The following is a 21,164-nucleotide window of genomic DNA, read 5'->3' as shown; positions in this document are numbered from 1 at the left end:
TTAAAAGACTGTGGTACATAGCCTGCTAATAAGGATATATTGATCATATCTAATATATGAGTGTTAACTAAAGGAAAGACCTCCTTAAGTAGCCTAGTTGGGATGGGGTCTAAGAGACACGTTGATGATTTAGATGAAGAAATCACTGCGGTCAGTTCTTGAAGAGAAATGGCTCTGTTTTATTCTAGTGTCCCAGTAAGTCATGACAGTGTGACAGTGAGCCAGAACAGATTGCAAAAACACTATAAAAGGCTTAATTCATAGATATGAGATGAGATCCATTGCTAATTTGATTTAGCTTGATAAAACTAAGGCAGAAAAAATCCCCTCCTTTCCTTCCTCCAAATAATCCCCATTTAATCCAACACAGGTGCTGTTCTTTGGATTTGGCTGGTTATTCTTCATGCGGCAGCTGTTTAAAGATTATGAGGTACAGTATTTTCCCAAAGCATTTATTTACAACTGACCCCTGGATGTGTTGACCACTGGCTCAGGCATAATAACCACTGGTCATCACCACTAATACAGCCGTAGTCCTCATCAATCACTGGTGGTCCTCCATGTGAACAGTCTTGACTGTCTTTGTGTTTGTTGACAGGTGCGACAGTACGTTGTCCAGGTGGTTTTCTCTGTCACTTTTGCTTTTTCATGTACCATGTTCGAGCTCATCATCTTTGAGATTCTGGGTGCCTTAAGTAGCAGGTAAGTACATTGTCTGTGGACTATTACTATGTTTTATTGCTGCTTATTGCAGATGGAGAATTTTAACTATCATGTTTTTGCCACAGCTCCAGGTATTTTCACTGGAAGCTGAATCTCTATGTGATACTGCTGGTCCTAATCTTTGTGGTGCCTTTCTACATCGGTTACTTTGTTGTCAGCAACATACGCCTGTGTAAGTACAGATAATGAGCTGGCTAGCCTATTACAAATATGATGCTGTAACTGAAAGTGAAAGGCGCTGTTTAACAGATGTTATTTTAACTCATTACATCACAGAAAGCTGTTTTCTTGTGTCTGTGTAGTGCAGAGACAGAAGCTTCTGTTCGCATGCATGGTGTGGTTTACCTTCATGTATTTCTTCTGGAAGTTGGGAGACCCATTCCCCATCCTGAGTCCAAAACATGGTGAGTGTGCATCCTTCTCCTCTCTGTGTGCACCTACGCCTCATGTATGCCTTTTTCTCATAAATTGTGAGAGCCCTTCATCTGTGAAGATGTTTGAAAAGTGTCATTGTCTTTTTTAGGGATCCTGTCCATTGAGCAGCTAATCAGTCGAGTTGGTGTGATCGGAGTCACCCTCATGGCTCTGTTGTCAGGGTTTGGTGCGGTTAACTGTCCCTACACATACATGTCCTATTTCCTCAGGTGAGCTCAGCTGTGGGTTTTCTCTGATGTTACCTTCATACAACCTGTTCATCTGCTTATGCATCAGACATCCCGAATCCCATCCTTGTTCTCATGACACATGCTGCCATTGCTTCAATGCTTCCTGCTTTGTTATTTTCACAGAAATGTAACAGACAGTGACATCCTTGCTCTGGAGAGGCGGCTGCTCCAGACGATGGACATGATTGTCAGCAAAAAGAAACGGTAAGTAAAAAAGAGTGGTTATTATATATATATTTTTTTTTTTATAAAATAAATAAAACAAACTTTGGTGTTGCTGCAATTCGTTCTTTGTGTGTAGGATTGCCATGACGAGGAGGCAGATGTACCAGCGAGGGGAAGACCAGAACAAGCAGACAGGATTCTGGGGCATGATCAAGAGTGTTACCTCCACACAAACAGGCAGCGAAAGTATCCTTTATACTCACACTAAGTATGATTGCAAAGACTCTTCATTTTTAGCTGTTACCAGATAATTATACATTAGTTATCCACAGTAGATGTCAGCCTTGACCTCTTCCCTCCAGACCTGTCTTTGATCCAGCAGGAGGTTGACGCTCTAGAGGAGCTGAGTCGGCAGCTTTTTCTTGAGACTGTGGACCTGCAAGCCACCAAGGTAACACATGTGCATGCATACACATACACAGAGATGCACAAGCACATGTTGCTCCACTTAACTACAGAGAAACACAGTGTGAATTAAAAACAAAAACATGGAGGAACATGCAGCAATAATCTTGACTGAAATTATGCAGGTGGAGGAGTGATTTTCAGTGAGTTTCAGAGCATCATCTATTTACTTGGCCTGCAACATTAAGCTGTAAAATATCAATTTTACACTATCTGCTCAGCACCAAACGGCAGACAGGCACAGATACCGACTTGCTGGTGGACGTAGTTGAGCACTTAGCAGCTAAAGAGCCACATGATTCCCTCAGGAGTTGCTAGAGGCCAAAAACTGAGTAATACGATGTGATGTTACCCAGGTAGTGCTCGTCTGCTGTAATGACTCAGTTTACACATTTTTTTAACTGCTGATTCATAAAATTGGAGTACTGCTGAGTGAAACATGTCACAGAAATTAGGGGAAAACCCCAGTAATATAAAGTAGTATTTTATAAATGTCTTTATGCATTTATTTTTATATGACATGAAAAAAGTACAGTAAATTAGTGAGGCATTCTCCGCCTTGATGACACATAGTTCAAGGCGTGCTTAGTTCTCATTTGAGTTTTTACAGCCAGGACAAATGTAATTTAGCAAAATCCATTACAGTACTTTGATTGTAGTCAGTTTTAATTTACTTTTTAGTCTTTTTTTGTTTTGTCATAGTCAAGTTTTAGTCAGTGGAACTTCATTTAAGTCTAATTTTGGTCAATGTTTTAGTCAGAATTTTCTCAGACAGTTTCATAATTTTGAAACTGTATCTAAGGAACCAGAGTAACTGTCTCAGAAAAACTAAATTAAAACTGACTACAGTCAAAGTTAACACTGATCAGGTGGCTAATGGTCCAAAAACATGCGTTATCACAGGTTTAAGCATCTGTTTAATGTGTCTTCTCTTAACTTGCACAGTTGATAGTTGTGACTGCTTTATGACTCCTGTAAACGCTCAGTTAAAGTATAATCTGTGGAGCAGTTTCTTTGACAACAAGAGCCATCTGCCCCTCCCGAGAATCAGTCAACAAAGGCCCATCTCCCAAAACAAAATCTCAGTTGCCGAATGTTATCAGTGTGGAGCTTTATCAGCTGTTATCCTGGGTACAGGTGTGGATCCTTGTGTGGGAGCTCTTCTTTGCTCCATTCAACACAACCCTCCCCTCTTCAGCAACAATTTCCAGACTTTCCCCCTCTGTAATTCGAGCCAAGTTTATTGCCTCTGTTGCAACATCACAGTCATACGTCACAGGACCTGATAAAAGAAAAGGTTTATTAGCATGCTGTCAGGTCTGCTCTTTCCTGATCACGTGGTTCATGCAGATCAGAAGAAAGTGTCATCTGCAGCTGCCCATATCATTTATATGAATGGTTTTCACTCAGATCAGTGCCTGATTACATTGTTTAAACTAAACCCAGAAGTCTCTAGCCCGAGAACCACTGACTGCCATTACAGACACACACTTTTATCTATACAAACGACGCCCACTTTGATTACCCCGTAAATGTTAACCAATTCTTTACCACCACATTTCCTTATCTTTAGGAGCGAATTGAGTACTCAAAGACATTCCAGGGGAAATACTTCAACTTCCTCGGCTACTTCTTTTCCATCTATTGTGTTTGGAAAATCTTCATGGTGAGAACTTTTACACTTCTGGCATTGTGTCTGTCCCTCACACTCACACTCCTAGTTACATAATCACATTTACAGTGTTTTTATATTGTTTAACATGTAAATCAAAAATGTATTTTAAAAATCTGTCTACTGTTCATCATAGGCTACAATAAACATTGTGTTCGATCGAGTTGGAAAGACGGATCCAGTGACGAGGGGTATTGAAATCACAGTGAACTACTTGGGCATCCAGTTTGATGTAAGACACACACACATACACACACACACACACACACACACACACACACACACACACACACACACCCCTGCAGAAATAGTCACATGCCACACCGCATGACCTCCTATAAAGATAATTGTCAGCCCATTATCATCTCTCTGCCTGCATGATCACTATCAATCTTTTGCCACACAGACAATTACTTGATTGCGTTATAGCTCACACCCACAGAACATGGCACTGCATTTAAATTGAAATTAATACATGATACATGCAGATTGAGAGTCCTCTGTCCTTATTTTTTTTCATCACTTTATTTTTCATAATCTTTCGTTCTCTTTCTCCCCTCTCAGGTGAAGTTTTGGTCCCAACACATCTCTTTCATCCTGGTGGGAATAATAATCGTCACATCTATCCGTGGCTTACTCATCACCCTCACCAAGGTAACACTGCCACATGACACACGTTAAAATGGCTACAGATCTTGAGGCACAAAAATCTGAGACTGTTTTTGAATGATATGTCTGTTTAACTAAAGATTTCACGTTTCTTGGGTTTTAGTTCTTTTATGCGATATCAAGCAGCAAGTCCTCCAATGTCATTGTGCTCGTCCTTGCTCAGATCATGGTGAGTGTGTTGCTTTATAGTTGTCTTATAACACAGAACACAGACTACAGACAACAGCAGAGTTGGCAGAATGCCAAAATTTTGACTTTGATAGCTATATCAAGTTTAGTAGTGATACTCGATACCGAAACTATACAGATGAGAAGCAGCATTTCCACAAGGGTTGATCACATTTTGTTGCAAAACCATGAGATTTAGAGTGTGTACAAAATTAATTTACAATAAAATCCTAATTACTCCATTTTATTCATACGTATCAGGGCAAATTGCTGATATGTGGTTACATTCACTGGGCCAAATAATAATATATTATGTATGATAGACCTGCCCCATGCACTAGTGTTTTATTTTATAAGTAGTTCCAACGTGACAAACCATGACTCTACCAAAATAAGTGATACTCTAGCCACCCAATCACATTGTTTTTAGCCAGTGGCTGTGTTGGCTAAATTTACAGTGGGAGTGTGTGTGCAATCTTTTTAACCGGCCGTTCTGTCTGATACTATAAAGCCACAATATTTTAGAAGTGACATGCAGCCCTAAGTTATTTAGTTTTTTGTTACTGTTCATTAGAGCACCAAAATTAGACCCTCAAATCACTGCAGCTTAATACATTTGCCATTTGGGAACTTACATTTTCTTATATGCTTGTCATGCTACTTACAATAGGGTAGGCCTGATATTGATACTTTATTGATCCCTGAGGGGAAATTATTTGCGTTACAGGTGCTCCTTGCAAGAGTGGAAAGATAAGTGAAAATATAAGAAATTTAACAAGAGTATTTACAAATATATAGTTCAAATAAACAGGATTATTAACAAAAAATAAAGTAAAAAAAATATATATATATATATTGTAACCTAAACAAGATTATTTACACAATATATATACTAACCTAAATAGATAATACACAGAATATATACAGTCAAGGTGAAATGGGGTTATTGCACCAGTTAAATCTAGGCAGCAGAGCAAAAAACAACCTACGCGTTTCAGCCGTAAGCCTTCATCAGCGTTGATGAGCTTATTTCCTACCCTTTTGGACTCCTTGGAGAGGTCTTGGTGTCTGTCACTGAGGTGCTTGGCGAGGTTTGAGGTAGGGCAGGGCAATATGTAGATGTTATATCGTTATTGAGATATTAGATGTGATGTAAATGTATCAACTACCAGATTTTCTATTTGTTAAAACGCTTGCCTTAACCCACCTAGCTGTTATATTCACATTATTGATGATTATTGATCAAAAATCTAATTGTGTCAATATTTTCTGAAAATAAAAAACAAAAAACAATAGTCATTAGGAGATTTAAAAATATCAAGATATATATATTGTGTATTGAGATATAGCCTGAAAATATCACAATATTATTTTCATAAGTGTTGCCTAGCCCTAGTTTGAAGTGTTTCCTCCCCTGCACGACACTGTTGTAAAGCACTTTTTGCATACAGGCATTAATATGTCAGTGGGCTCACCATCAGCGTTGCCTCTGTAACGTTAGGAAAAGTAGTCTCACGCTGTAGTAATGGGGATACATGCACAGTTGCCATGTTTTACATTTCATCTTCTCGATCACTTACACCAAAGACACATTTGACCTACAACAAAGTTCTAATACTGAATACCGACCATATCAACGTCTCAGTATACTGTGCAACACTAAACTACAGCTAAACCAACATTTCTCTCTCCGTGTCTCACTCCACCAGGGGATGTATTTTGTGTCGTCTGTACTGCTAATGCGTATGAGCATGCCACTGGAGTACCGCTCCATTGTGACAGAGGTGCTGGGAGAGCTGCAGTTCAACTTCTACCACCGCTGGTTTGATGTCATCTTCCTGGTCAGCGCCTTGTCCAGCATCCTCTTCCTTTACCTCGCTCACAAGCAGGCACCAGAGAAACACATGACCCTCTGATCTCCTGCATCTGCTCTCACTTGGAGGGCTTTGAATCTGGGATTTAGGGATGTCCAGAAATCAGGGTATTTTTTATATGGGACATAATTATCTGGACTGTCTGTTCCTGAATCAGGAATGGCTGTTGGACTCAAGTGATGGGGGCATTGGAGCACATTAGGAAACAACTTTGAAGGTGGACTTTGTTGAAGTATGTACAGAAAAAAACTTTAATATTGGGAATTTAATTTCATCTGCAAATGCAGACACTTGGTTTTTCTCTTAAATTCTTTTTATTCTGGCCAAAATGATCTTTTTCTTTTTGTCTAAAGACACTGGAGCTGTACTGGTCATGGCACATCCCTGCTTTACTCTTACACCTGTCAATCATCTACATCCTGAAGCAAAATATATCATTTAACTGGGAACAAAAACAAATACCCATAAAGGAAACTTAGTTCAGACGTGTGTTCATTTATTTGTGTTCATTGAACTGGGAACAGCAAAGTTTAATTTTTAGAGCATTAAATAAAGACAGCAGCTTTTTCATGGAGAATACATGAAAGGCCATAGTATTTACTGGAAACAACAGTGTAAGCTTCAGTTCTGTGGGCTGTAGATAGCTTGGTAGCATTGGTGTTCTTAGGTTAAGGAGACATTACACATTCATCAGATCATTGCACAGGCTCATCTACTGTTTGCACCAAAGGAAGTCAACACTATTCAGGATCATATTTTGTTCTCAGCCCTTTAATACATGACATATTGACAGTGAATTTCAAAAGTCTTTACTGTCTCGCTTTTTATTGTTTGTGCCCTTAGAGGTGATTGTAAAAAAACAACAATTGATCAACATTAGATTGACAAAAGCCAAATCAGGGAGACTGTCCGTTCGGCGGCTTCTCATAATCTTTCATCCATGCTCTCTTGAGATAAAGCTGATATGGCCTGGAAGAGAGAGGGAAAATAAAATCAGAATTATTTCAGTTTCTTGTAATGATGCTCCAAGTATAAAGCCACCTATAAACAACACAGAAAAATTTACAGCCATGCTAGTGTGTACAAAAGAATGCTCAGGGTGCAGATTTCAGGCAATGATTCCCTCCGTAGATAATTACAGTTTATGATTTATAAAGTGTGTGGACTTTCTTCAGAACTGAGTAATAATCTGCTATCTAAGACTGTGCTCGTGACACACAACAGTGTTTGAAGCGTAATGCTAATGTCAGTACGCTAACAATGACAACATGCTGATTATTATCCAATATAGTATTTACAGTATTCACCATCTTAGTGTATTGTATTTGTATGCACATTTTAACATTTGCTAAATGGCAGTAAATACAAGGTACAGCTGAGGATCCTGGGAATGTCAGTAGTTTTGCTATTATTTGAAAACCCATAGACTCTGTGTAAAATAAATATCTGTACGAAATTTCATGGTAATCCATCCAATCGTTTCACTTAAAACCACAAATGTTAACCTCATGGTGGCGCTGAAGGAAAAGTCAGAGGATCACCAAAGTCATTAGGATTCACTGTATGGGGAATATGATTACCTTTACAAAATTTTGTGGCAATACATTAAATAGTTGTTGAGATATTTCTGTTTGTACCAAAGTGGTATACAAACCAACACTGCCATCCCTATAGCCACACAGCTAGTGAAAATATTACTGAGTATTTAAAAAGCACTACTCACCCTCCCTCTTGCTGGTTCAGTTGGGGTTTCAGGTCTGGCTTTCTGCTCGTATCTCGTAACTTCTTCTGGAGTATCTACAGTGTGGACCTGAGCATAAGACGTTTCCCCAAGGAGCAGGCGTGTGATGGTCACTCCCTGAGCTTTGAGTTGGTCATAGACGCTCCTTTTAGCCACCAGCATCTCCAGTGAGTTGCCACTGCAGCGGATCATTTCCACCACCTCGTCGTGGGTGCTCTCCTCCACGTTTACCCCGTTCACCTCCACCACGATGTCGTCATCCTCCAGACCTGCCCTGTCGGCCACTCCACCCTTCACCACCTGAAACAAAACCTCCTGTCACCACTTTGTTTTGAAATGGAAAATTAATAAATGGCAGGCGTTCCTGTCATGTATACCTCCTTGATGTACTGTCTCGTGAGCCCCTGGATGCCGTTCAGGTGAAAGCCATAGGTAGTTGAAGTCCTCTCCATTCTACACAGTTTAGGCTTGAGCTCCGCCCTCCTTGGCTTAACAAGTGTGGATGGTTTGACAGGAACTGGTAAATTGATGGCCTCTATGTAACTTGGCGGTGAGTTGGAATCCTCCATATCCTCCAAGGGGAGCATAGGAGGCACTTTCCCCTGTGAGGGACACAACAATGACATTATATAGATTGTCTGCAGTTTATATTAAAGTCTGACAGTGGTACCCATGACTTACCTGCTCATACATTTGGTCCGTGTCTTCGTCTACCACTAGCAAGCTGCATGTATTGCCACTCTGCCTGATCTTGTTCACCACCTGCTCATGGCTGAAGCCGTCCACCGATTTGCCGTCAACAGCTATTAGTCTGTCCATTTTCTTCAGAGCAGATCTATCTGCGGGGCTGCCTTTGTCTATGTCCTTAATGAAGTGGCCTAAATGGGGTTAATGAGCACACTGTTAAAACGCAGCCATCTTACTGCATTAAAATACCAAGTTATTGGAAACAGTAAAGGGACAGTCAACCCCTGAATCAAAAATACATATTTTTACTCTTACCTGTGGTGCTATTTATCATTGTAGATTGTTTTAGTGTGAGTTGCCGAGTGTTGGAGATATATCGGCCGTAGAGATGTCCGCCTTCTCTGGAATGTAATGGAACTAGATGGCACTCGCCTTGTGGTGCTCGAAGCGCCAAAAAAATACATTTGAGAAACTCAACAGCAATGTCCTTTTCCAGAACTCATGACCCGGTTACTCAAGATAATCCAAAGACCTTTTTGTGGGCAGTGTCATGTAGGAACTATTATCTTTCGTCAGAACTATACCCGCCAACCGTATCACCACTCAAGGACGAGGGGCTCTTGCCTGTGATAGTGCAACATTTAAACATTAATGGCGTCCTCCTCAGTTCAGGGGTAACGTTAGCTTGCCCAGCAGTGCTAGGTGGGCTAGCAGTAGATGCACACTTCCAGTGATACGGTTGGTGGGTGTAGGAAATATTTTCTACATAAACTGCCCACAACACGGTCTGTGGATTATCTTGAGTGACCGGGTCAAGATTTTTGAGCACCACAAGCCGAATGTCGTCTAGTTCTATTATATTTAAGAGAAGGCTGACATCTCTACGGCTGATATCTCCAACACTTGGTAACTCACAGCAAAAGAAACTATATTGATAAATAGCACTACAGATAAAAGGAAAAAAATGATTTTGGGGTGAATCCTCCCTTTAACATACTGATTATTGCCTTGCCTGTTTGGTTCTTCTCCTCCCTGAGAAGGAAGCCATAGCCATCAGGTCCTTTGGTTAAGTTGACTACGCGTGGCTTGTGTGGGAGATACTTGGTCGTGGCTAACCATGCTCCCATCTTCATATGCTTGCTCTGGTAGTACCTGTCTGTTTCCTGATCAACCAGCAGGAACATGATGCTGCTGCCAGCCAGCTTGATCTTCTCCACTACCTGATCGTGTGTGGCGCCTTCCACGTTCTCCCCGTTGATCTCCAGCAGGCGGTCGTTGACACAGACCCCCGCCCTGTCAGCCACACCTCCTTGGATCACCTCTGTCATGAACAAACCATGCTCACCTAGAAAAGATGTCATAGAAGATATTGAAATTAAACTCTGAGATGTTACAGAGACAGTTCTCTTCTTGGAAACAACCTGGTGGTGTTGAGTCAGAAGGAAGTAAGCTTACCAGATCTCTCTAGTCATCTCCTCATGTCTGCTTGAGGCTAGTGCAAAACAGCTGCTATCAGCATAACACACCCAAATCTCTGACCAAACTGTTGGTGGTTGAGTTGCACTGTGGGTAATGTAGGTGCCAGATTTTGACAAGGTAGAAGTATGTGTGGAATAAAAAGAAGGGGCTCTGTTTCTGCTGCATCAATTTGATACTTGGTTGATATTTATTGGGTTTCATCACTTTCTTGTAAGCTATGTCCGTAGTTATAAACGCTAGTATATCATTAAAAAAAGGTTTTCACAATGGTCCATAAAGTCTGCCGTTGTAAATGTTACAAAGTTGGTGTTAAAGAGTAACTTCACACCAGGCTGTAAAGCAGTGCCTCACTGCCCACTCTGGTTAAAAGTTGTCCTTGGCTGTGGTTTGATGTAATCAGAGGTCTGATCTGTTGCAGCTGTCATGAGGAGTACACCACCCTGCAGGGTCTTTAACTTATAAGCCCTTTATAACGCAGGAACCCATGCGGATCTTTAAAAATAGTGGTTCCCAACTGGTGGGTTGCAGGTCCATGCTGAAGAGACCGCAAGTGACTCACAAATCTGCCAAGTTTGTAAAAAAACACATTTTACTTTTAAGTACAGTGAATTTCCAGCACACAGCTTTTATTTTGAAGTGCCGTTTTCTGCTGTAGAGTGAGTGACAAATCGACAGCTACTCGACAGAGACAGCAAACTAGCTCAACAACATGGCCAAACGCAAGTATGAGAAATCCTCCCAGTCGTCGAAATCCGACACTTGAGTAGTGACTCGCGGCGTCAGACACTGATGAAAAAGCCTTCCTTAAATGTCAGCATGATACATGGCCAGTCGCTTTATAGTTTAACGGCTTTCTACGGCATCAGGGGGAAATGCAGCGGGAAAAGGACGAAACTTAAGGTGCTGAAGGTCCCAGTAGGGCGAGCGGGAGTGGTGGCGGATGGGTCCAACACAAACCAACTTTTACACAGGAGAGTGGTGTCTACATACTGTAATAAAGCCAAACCCTGTTCTTTTTCCCTAAACCTAACCATATGCTTTTGTTGCCTAAATCTAACCACGTGCGTTAGTTTTTGGAGGAAAAAAAGGTCAGTACGTGTTGTTGTACCGACGTAGTGTGTTTATTTTGAAAGAGACTGTACGTAAACGGTAATTTTCCTGTGAAAACAGAAGTGTATTTTGAAAGAAGACAATGCATGTAACAGGCAGAACTTGACACGGCATCCCAGAACGTCAACAACCAACACACCCAGGGTACCTTTCATGTCGTGTCAGGATGTGGAAGGTCCATGACCAAACATTGATATGTGGTCGAAGTGAGAATGTGTTGTTTTAACTTGTTTTAACTAACAAAAAAGCCATGTTTTATGTTACAATAAGCATTTAGACAAAATTGTCCCTAACCCTCAGTAATTGATGTTGGTTTGTGTTTTTTTCCCTTTAATTTTGATAAATGTCAAATTGGTCATAATTTCATGCTGAGTGAAATTTAAAAAGTCTCAAAAAGTTCAGTAAATCTAAGGTTACAAATCCCAGCATCACATTTTATTTTTACCAACCAGTATCCACATGAGTAGACCAATTAAACAGATTCTCTTTTTTATCAATTGTCCTAAATTGGGATTCCCCTACCCTACCTCCTCAGCTCACCTTTGACACTGCGAAGAGAAAACCCATAGGATGAGCTGGACTTAACCAGGTAGCAGAGTTTGGGTTTTAGAGCCTGGCTGGTCCCACCATTGACAACTGGTGCGCTCTGAGGGTTGGACAGATTCACTCCCCGTGCTTTGGCCTGCACATAGGAAGCTTCATCCAGGATGTGGAACGTGACTGATGCGCCACTGTTTCTCACCATGTCCACCACCTGTCCCGGAGAAACACATACTCAGCTTATGGAGACCAATAACATAACTTTTTACTATATTTTGTCATTTTAGGGGCTCCATATCAGTCTAGGAGTCATCACTGATTTCATTAATGCACTGCGGTAATTCTACACCCCACTTACTTCTGAATGTGACATTTCATCAACAAATGTTCCATTGACCCTCAGGATGCGGTCTCCATCCTTCATGCCAGCCAGTTCAGCTGGACCTCCCATTTCCAGGCAGCGGATCAGGTGACCCTCCTCATTATGCTCCACCCTCAAGTAGAAGCCAAATGAATGACCCGGCCTCTTGGTTAGAGAGATCACCCTCGGCTTGAAACCGGCCATGTCCTAACATAGAAGAGATGCACACAATCACAAATTACATATCACAATTTTCTTTATCACACAGTTTGCTGTACGTAGTCACTACAGTCATCTCCAAATTAAAAAGAAGTTTATGGGTCATTCTTCAATTATGGTCAATTTTGTTGTATGGTCAAAAAGAACTCATGATTTGTTAGCTTGCTAATGTCTGTTTTAGTTAGCATTAGCAATACACAAATTACACAATATAAAATGTTGTCCTTCTTATTATTTGTACATTGAGGAGATATGAGCTGTTTGGAAATGACGGCTGGTAAATATTTTTTTGGATTAACATCATTCTATTTCGATTTCTTCTTATTTCAGTTCCCTCCATGGAGCTAGCTGCTTCATGTTCAGTCATAAAAAGGTGTGCACCACTTTGCCAAGGATTCCAGCTTGAACATCATGATTCCTCAAAATGTTGCAGTGGTGTGCAATGGGATTCCAGGTATGTGTTCTCTTGTTTGTATTTGTTTGTAGATTTGAAGTCACTATTAGGTGGCTATTTAATTCAAAATTAAGCAGACTTGAATGTCCAAAATGTGGCTCAGGTATAATGGAAATGTAGCAAAAACCACACATAGGCTAAAAGGTTGCTTTTTATATAATTAAAATAAATGACTGATTTATCATCTAATTTTTGTCTGTTCATTTTGGTGTCAAGTAAGTGTGTGACAAAAATAAAGAAAACAGAAATGTGTTTTTACTGACACAATAATCACAACTGTTGAAGATTCCTTCTTTTATCAGCTGCAAAAATCCATTTCATGATACAGAAAATGCTCTTAAAGGATTAGGATTTAGGGCATCTGTTGGCTGAAATGTGTCTAATATTCATAACTATGTTTTTATTACTTTTTAATCACCTGAAAATATTAATAACTGTGTTTTTGTTACCTTAGAATCAGCTATTTATATCTACATATGGAGCGGGTCCTCTTCCATAGAGTCTGCCATGTTGTTCTACAGTAGCCCAGAACGGACAAACCAAACACTGGCTCTAGATGGGCCATTTTCATTTTTGTATTTTTCCATTGACCACTGTTACTGCCCTACATGCCAGGCACATGGGAGACATTTTAGCTCTGCAACCTCACCGCTAGATGCCACTAAATCTTACACACTAGATCTTTACCATATAGACAATGAACATTTTGAGGCTGTGATATAAAAAGTCAAACAAGGGACAGACACACAGTAACATGCTTTGTTCAATATGTTAATCTACCCTTTCAGTAAAGGAGTAGCTGCAGTTATTGGGTTTATTTATAACCTTGAAAAATCCGTCCTCTGTCTCCCTCTTTTCCTGTCACCACTGTCACCCGTTAAACATCTTCATTTAGCAGCACATAACCCTGGACTTAAAGGAGCCATAGAAGTGTTGATAGCGTCAGATGAAAAGTTAATCTTCCATGTCAGCACTCTAGTGGCAGTTAATGGTTAATAGCGGGCACAGCTGACTGCGGTGACGACTCTCCTTCAGAAGACAGCCTGGACTTTGAATGCGCCGTGAGGAATGTCACTGTAATCCTCTTATTGGACTGTTATTTCCATACGTGAAGGTCGTAAAGGACGTGTGTGTTAGTACGTGGACAGGAGTGTATCCCTACTGACTGACAGTTATTATAGGATACTGTGTGCTCTGACAGTGTGTGAAGTGGTTTAAAGTCAGTTATTACCGTTTTTACTGATGCTGTCTGACGCTACATTCAATGCTATTATAAAGTCTTGAAACCCTATCCATGATCTCCCATACAAAATTCTCCCTCTTAAGTTAGTTTAAATTTTAAAAAAAACATTTGGCCATTGTACAGGAGAGGAGTATCTACTTTCTTGACACTGAGCTAACTAATTCATGCTCACGTCGAGTACGATATTCAAACCCAAGACATGTTTTATGACTAAAATGTAGAGGTCCTATACATAATTTTACACACATTTCTTTCAACATTCAGCCATATTAAGTGAATTTGTGCCTTATGAAACTTTGAAATCAAAATAAAATCGTGTAGGTTTGCACCCACTAGAGGGCACTTTGGCGATTGTAAGGTTATTAGGTCCAGTATCAGAAATAAAAGGCACGAGAGATAATAACACACCTCAGTTTAACTACAGTGCCTTTATAAAACTCATCCACACCATTTTTTAAAGTAATGTACGGCATGTTGTAACCCTTTGAAACGAAGCAATGTCTACCCGTAACACCTTACAACGTTTGTAACTATATCAACTAACAAGTGTACTTTTGCGCCATTTATAGAGGACTAAACGGTACAATTATCCAGTAATGTAAAAGAAATAAATGCAAATATTAAAGGAAAGTTTGAAAAATAAAATGTTCTATTTCCCTAATCTATTCATCATTTCATAATCCATCAGATTTGTGATCATATATGTCAGAAAACCACCACATACAGTATGGTGGAGTGTTCTGAAATTAAACTCACCAGCTCGTCTCTGCTCAGTGTCCCAGTCCAAAGGAGGAGCTCACCTGTCACTGCTTGGCTGATATCTAATGTGTCTTCAACCTGTTCTCCTCCTCCTCCTCCCTCCCTCCCTCCTTTCCCCCTCTCCCACTCTTTGTGGGGACTTTGACGGGCCAAAGGTGAGCCTAAAGGCTGAGTTATTTAACAGCGTCAGGAATGTCTCAGGAGGTGATGGCCCTGTGCAATCTGTACTAAAGGAAGATGGAGCCATAAATGAGTCATCTGTTTGGTGGTTAAAGGTGCATGACACAAGCGGCAATAAACAGTGTCAGGAATCATTGTGGTACATGTATCTAGACATCAAGGGGAATAGCATACTCATTTGCATAAATGTTATTGGCACAAAAATAAGTATGGATTCACTGCATGACTTGACAGTATTACTTTATGCTTCTTGAAAACAGGAAGCCAGTGTCATCTTGGGCGTTCTCTGTGAACCAACAAGCACATCATAGTGTGAAATTAAGGCTGCACCCTGAAAGTCAAGGATTCGATCATCAGTCAGAGACTCCTCAGTCGACTGAGATTCTTCACGTGGTTGTTAGCGAGATTTAGCATCAGAGTCAGCGCTCTTTGCTTTCCTGCTGCTCTCCAGGGTAAAATCACTGTCAAGTCCTCGCATCCGCATGGTGAAGGTGTCTGTGACGAGTACAGGCAGCTGCTGACCCAGAGTGAGTCTGAGTGAGATGGAGGCAGCTGCCTGGAAGAGGAGAGGCTTTGCCTGTTTGGGTTCTAAGATAACGTCATCGTCTGCCTTCTGCTAAAGTGGTGAACGTGGTTTGTTTACTATATCATGTGAACGTTGCTGTCACCCTGAAAGTTCAACCAAAACCTGGTTCAAACATCTGGCAGTTCAGTAAAGTGTAAATACAAGCGTAGTGGGTTGGATGTGTGGTAGTTGAGAAACTCTTGTTGAGAGTACACAGCAGGATGGAGACGGATATTCTTGTAAGCAGCACTTTACTCTTCTCCACACTTTGGCAGCTTCCCAACAACTTCATTCCTGGTTACACTTTATTGTTATGGGTCTCTTAACTAACCAATGAGAAGCTAGGAGGACTTAGACTGGGGTAAATGTGTGTGAAAATTACTGAGGTAGATCCAGAAAATTATTTAAATAAAGTAAAATAAATGAATAAAATAAAATAAATAAAATGAAATAAAATAAAATAAAAAATCACCCCCCCTCTATTTTTTTTTAAGATTCATATGCCTTGGAGAAATCATTCAGTTTGTACCATATCGTGTCACCTGTACACTTAATTGCTAGTTTATAAGCTAAAACTCATCCAGTCTAATTCACCTTCCCTGCAACAATAAACTCTACCTCCATGAAGGTTGTAATGTTCACGTTTTGTTTAACTGTTTTGAAGTGAGGTGATGATTTAGTTTTATGGTCACTTAGAAGGCTGTTGTTTGTGGTTCTCTCGGATTGTATTGTGTTATACTGCATGTTAGATTTCTTTATTGTCTCCTGAGGGCCAAATACAGCATTTGCCGCAAGGTATAAACACAAAAACAAAACCACAACAACCAAGAAAAAAAAAAAAAACAACTCAAATTCAACTCAGTGGAAACAGAGTTTTATACTCTGTTTTGTGAAGAACTGTTTCTCCAAAAATTGTAGAAACAAACCATCAGTGATATTCTACTGATATAAAAAAATTGCTAAACATTTGAAAAGTTTATTTAGTTTGTGAAAACAGTTTTTAACCCCTCTCCTAGTGGGCAGTGCCAAGATTTTCACTTAATGTCATCACAGGTTAAAGTTTAACCTCGCTGCCTTTGTGCATCTCTTGCAAAATATATTTTACATGTCAATATGATACAACAGTAAGAATATATGTACCTGAGCAACCCTCTGTTTGAGGGGACTAAATGGACAGAACAACATCCACTCAGTTCACAAAGTTCAGGGTGTAGTTTAGCTTTCCAGGTTTATGGTTGCTACGGCCGGTAACTGTGGGAGAGTCCTTCGGTTATAAAAGGCCTATTACGATACTGCTGTCCTTGGGATGGGACAAAGGTGACAAAAACTTAACCAAAGCCAAGCATAAATGAATCTGCAAACTAAAAGTTAATTTATTACTGTGCAAACCTTGTTTGTAGCATGGCTCTGTTTAATTATTGTACTCTGAATCCAGTTAACAGGATATTGATATTTTTCACAGCCTCCAGGAAAGCTATGATTTTTCGTTAAGGTAAAGCAATTTGATAACGACACCTTATGGTCCACTCATCCATCAGTTCTTCTCCTTCTCTTTCTAAAGCAATACTCATTTTGTGACATGAAGTAGAAACAGTCAAAACAAAGATGTAACTGCTGTGGACTGAGGAGACATAACCAAGCAACACCATCAATCATTGTTGGAGTGAGACTCTGCTGCTGCTGCTGCTGCCATCTGCTGTTGTCATGAGGAGTGTTTCTGGACATTTTCCAAAAATGTACAAACTTGTTGGAGAGGTGCAATTTATTTTCTTTGTATGCACATATTGCAACACATACATTCTATTTTGTATTTGAAGATGCAGACATTTTTTGTGTCCATGTATGTTTAGGGTATTTACTGACCAGTGTGTGTGTTTGTGTGTGTGCACATTGGAGTGTGTGTATAATGGAAGTTGAAGTGCAGTGCAGTAGGGGAAGTGTGCAAACCTTTTGGTGAAGTGAAAGAAGCTACAAAAGAAAACCTACTTCATCACAGGTATAAGCCCTGCATTTAAACTGTATATATCTAAGGTGCACAAGTACAAGTAGTAATGTTATCTCACCATCAATACAATTAGGGTTCTCATTCTAAACCTCTGTGCAATGTGTTCAAATCATTTAAGTATTGAAATGTACAGTAATACCCTTTTTCTACTGTCAGTTTAGACATACCGTGCCACGCCAAGCTGTGCCGGAGATGTACTTTCACAGGAGTAGGTCCAAAAGCCGGGCCACCCGCCCTCAAATGGGTCATGGTGACATCTCTCCAACAGCAGCCAACCCCCAATGACACCGTTTCTCCCCCTCAAACAAGTGTGTGTTGCACTTCACTCACCTCTGTCTGCAGGAGACCAGAGAGAAAAGCGTTTTTAAAAGTCTCTCAGTGCTTTTGTAGCTTCTAACTGAATCTCTGTGGTGTGGAGTTTAGTTTCTCTCCTGCTTCCTGTTTTCACTTTCGATATCTGCTTTATTGTACGTTTATTTTTGCAATCCACTGTATTAGAAGTTGTGTGAAGTCGATGCTTGAAAACTCAACATTTCCTCATTTTGGTGCTTGACAATAACAGTTTATTCATAACAAAATAATGGGAGAGTTTTATTGTGAAGAATTTATGGGAAATGAAGTGTTATTACTGCATCAGTGGAACTTCATTGGCGGCTTCTCTTCCATACAGGTAAGTCTGATAATGCCACAGAGAGGAAGAGTAAAAGCAGAAACAGCCACAGTGAGATGTTGATGAAGAGCTGCAGACAACAGGCTGTACTGCACCTCTGCAAACAGCTCACCTCCAACAGGTAAACCTTTTTTACCTGCCCTGCTGTGCGATGGAAACACACATGCAACAAGAATAACAGGGGACTTATACTATGGATCAGTGCTCTGCTTTCTAAACATCATCACTCAGGACAAGCCTTCATCAGGTTAAGACACACCTTTAAGAAGGTAGTCCTGTTGTAATGGAGATGCAAATCTCTGCTGTGCTGGGCTGATGACTCAAACCAAGCCAAGCCAAGCCGAACCAGCCCATGACTGTCGAAAAGGGGTATAAGCAGTGTTTTCTGCTTACAGTCTGATCGTTGTTTGACAATGTCGTATTATTGTTATTGTTGGGTAAAATCTTCACATAACCAACTTTGATTTGAATGCATTCATATGACTGGCTCCTTCACGGGTTGAAAAAAAAAATTAAGATGTATGACTAGAAGGACATGTTGGAAAAATCTTTCATGTCAACCATTTCAGAGTTCTTCAGCTCAGTATGCAATGAATGCATCATCCCCATCTGATTTTAATAGTCCTAAAATGTCGCACATTTTTAAGATTCAAAGTATCATGATTTTTTTTCCCCCTAACAACAACAATGCTTAAAAATGTATCTCATGTTGGTGTAAAGTCTCACTTTAACCAGAGCTGTCAGCTAAATGCAAGAATCAATACTTTTCTTTTAAATGTCTAGCAGAGTCAAAATCAGCTCCCCTAAAGACAACACTACACTAAACACTAATGTAAGAAAGTATCAAAGCCCTTTTTCAACTAATGAAGCTCAGTGTATCAGGAAGACTTTCTTTGTGCTCATCCATTCCCTATATCGACTATTGATTCATCACCCTCCTTTAATCATACCTTCTCTATGGAGTCTAATTTTTGATTCTTATGTGCACATGTTAATAAATATTCTTTTCAGTTATATTTTGCATCTCTCATGAAACATTCACTGAGTATCTCTGAAACCTGACAAACATCTCCTTTCTCATAAAGCACTTGCAAAGCTTCTAAGTTGATGCTCTGAAACCTGCATTAGTTGCACTTTTATTTTATCCTCCTCTTTTTGGCACACTGCTATCCTTCATAGAGAATTACCGCCACCAGCGGTAATGTATATTGACTGATATGCATAACTGTTGGTGGAAAGATCGGCAGATATCCATTACCATCTTCTGCAGTCTGCAGAAATGTGTATCGAGTTGGCCCATGCCCCTGCTGTTCAGTGCATATAAAGTTGGGGATATAAACAACACAAGAACCCTCTCACTTCCCACATCCCAACTTTAAAGCTGCAAGTGCTGTTTTTTTTTTGTCCACTTGGGGGCAGAGAAAAAAAATCACCTTTTTTTTAAGTTGATATGATGAACTTTTTAGCAAATTATTTATATCCAAGCAACATTATCATTCATTTGGAGTCATGTTTTTAGCCACTCTTTTAGCTCTGTTTTTGGTCTCCACCCACTCCTGAGGAAATCTTTTGGCTCTTTACCTGCCAAATGTTCAGCTATATTCACCCAACCTGTTCTCACTCCAAACTCGTCGGATACCTCTGCTTTGTCACTGATTTTGGAGTCAGACACCAATGTTCCGCGGCACCTTTCACCGCAGTATAACACACACCAGGCAGTGTGTGTTTTTTTCTGACGCTGCCAGCCACAACAGAACTCATCAAATACCGCCGCTTTGCCAGTAGATGTCAGCATCAGACAATGACATACTGAGACACTCTTTGTGATGGCATGAGACGCACGAAGCGGTGGCTTATTGTGACGTTGCTTGTGACAACCTTAGTGTAAAGAGCAAGACAGCCCATACAGTATAGTGCGTGTGGGAGGGGAGGGGATTGGGTCACACGAACACTGGATTTCCAAGGTTCAAGGTTCAAGGTCAATCCCAATGTAAAATCACAGCCACGTAACAGACATTGTGACAGTCAAATCGATCACACAATAGAAAAACAATACAATACAATTTTCATCCAGGAGCCCACTGTTTGTTTCCCATGTGAAACCAAAAGTCATTGTTATTTGAACAACGCAGTGTACTAGTATGTGTAGCATGCTACAGCAGTAGCGTATGTCACATGACGTATGTCACTTACATTACAATTTTAAGAACTGTACTTATTTTAAGTCAAGCCATTTTTATACCTAACCACGTGTTTTTGTTGCCTAAAGCTAAGGAAATATATAAAAACAGTGTTTTATGCACATAGTAAGTTTATTTTGAAAAGGCAGTATGCATGTAACAAGCGTCAGTTGAGATGCCGTCTGTGAACATCAAGAACCGAAACAGGAGGCTACCTAATGCACCATATTTTGATGTTTAGGTCCACTGACAAAGTGGTGGTATTTGATGAGTTGGGGGAGCAGGTTGATTCACCAGCTCACTTACTGTGTCTGTCAACCCTTTGGTACTGAAGAGGTGATGTACAGTGAGTTTTTAAGGCTTCTCCCTGAAAGCTATGACAGCTGTGAAGCGTGAGCAGGACAGCTAAACTGAGCTGAAACTCATTATAAAGCTCCATAAGAGAGAGGGAAGCTGCAGATTCAGGTGATAATTCTTTGTAGGTTCATCACTACAAGTGACCTCTTTGTCACATTATGATTTTATATCAATTAATTAATTCATTATCCGTAACTGCTTATCCCATTAAGG

The 21,164-nt window shown here is 40.2% G+C and overlaps 2 protein-coding genes across 2 annotated transcripts in view; one reads left to right on the top strand and one right to left on the bottom strand.

Moving 5' to 3' along the window:
- Nucleotides 1-7,267, top strand: part of si:ch73-390b10.2 (Golgi pH regulator) — a 10,935-nt gene extending 3,668 nt beyond the window's left edge. The window contains exons 2-14 of the mRNA XM_050048943.1: nt 371-430; nt 599-702; nt 789-895; nt 1,026-1,127; nt 1,247-1,367; nt 1,512-1,592; nt 1,690-1,799; nt 1,916-2,004; nt 3,592-3,684; nt 3,827-3,922; nt 4,255-4,344; nt 4,463-4,528; nt 6,237-7,267. Of these exons, the coding sequence (XP_049904900.1) occupies nt 371-430; nt 599-702; nt 789-895; nt 1,026-1,127; nt 1,247-1,367; nt 1,512-1,592; nt 1,690-1,799; nt 1,916-2,004; nt 3,592-3,684; nt 3,827-3,922; nt 4,255-4,344; nt 4,463-4,528; nt 6,237-6,443 (1,326 nt within the window). The 3' untranslated portion in view covers nt 6,444-7,267. The remainder of the gene's footprint in view (nt 1-370; nt 431-598; nt 703-788; nt 896-1,025; nt 1,128-1,246; nt 1,368-1,511; nt 1,593-1,689; nt 1,800-1,915; nt 2,005-3,591; nt 3,685-3,826; nt 3,923-4,254; nt 4,345-4,462; nt 4,529-6,236) is intronic.
- Nucleotides 7,152-15,072, bottom strand: pdzk1 (PDZ domain containing 1). The gene is made up of 8 exons (XM_050048942.1): nt 14,992-15,072; nt 12,317-12,526; nt 11,959-12,172; nt 9,842-10,174; nt 8,824-9,020; nt 8,520-8,744; nt 8,125-8,442; nt 7,152-7,370 (listed from the first exon to the last, which is right to left on the bottom strand). Exons 2-8 carry the CDS (start codon nt 12,521-12,523, stop codon nt 7,326-7,328), a joined length of 1,539 nt encoding a protein of 512 aa, XP_049904899.1. The 5' UTR covers nt 12,524-12,526; nt 14,992-15,072; the 3' UTR covers nt 7,152-7,325.
- Between the last annotated feature and the right edge of the window lie 6,092 nt (nt 15,073-21,164).

Source organism: Epinephelus moara, chromosome 7 (genome assembly GCF_006386435.1).
Source record: "Epinephelus moara isolate mb chromosome 7, YSFRI_EMoa_1.0, whole genome shotgun sequence".
NCBI classification, from domain to species: Eukaryota; Metazoa; Chordata; class Actinopteri; order Perciformes; family Serranidae; genus Epinephelus; species Epinephelus moara.
Note: the sequence above shows the minus strand (reverse complement) of the source record. Positions and strands in the feature narration are given on the sequence as shown.

Bases quoted from the DNA above. Each gene is read 5' to 3' on its own strand.
- pdzk1 (XM_050048942.1), bottom strand. From the start codon at position 12,523: ATGGCCGGTTTCAAGCCGAGGGTGATCTCTCTAACCAAGAGGCCGGGT. The intron at 10,175-11,958 runs GTGAGCTGAGGA...CATCTTTTCTAG, and splicing joins TTCTCTTCGCAGTGTCAAAG to GTGAGCATGGTTTGTTCATG. The intron at 7,371-8,124 runs GTGAGTAGTGCT...TCTCTCTTCCAG, and splicing joins CTGAACCAGCAAGAGGGAGG to GCCATATCAGCTTTATCTCA.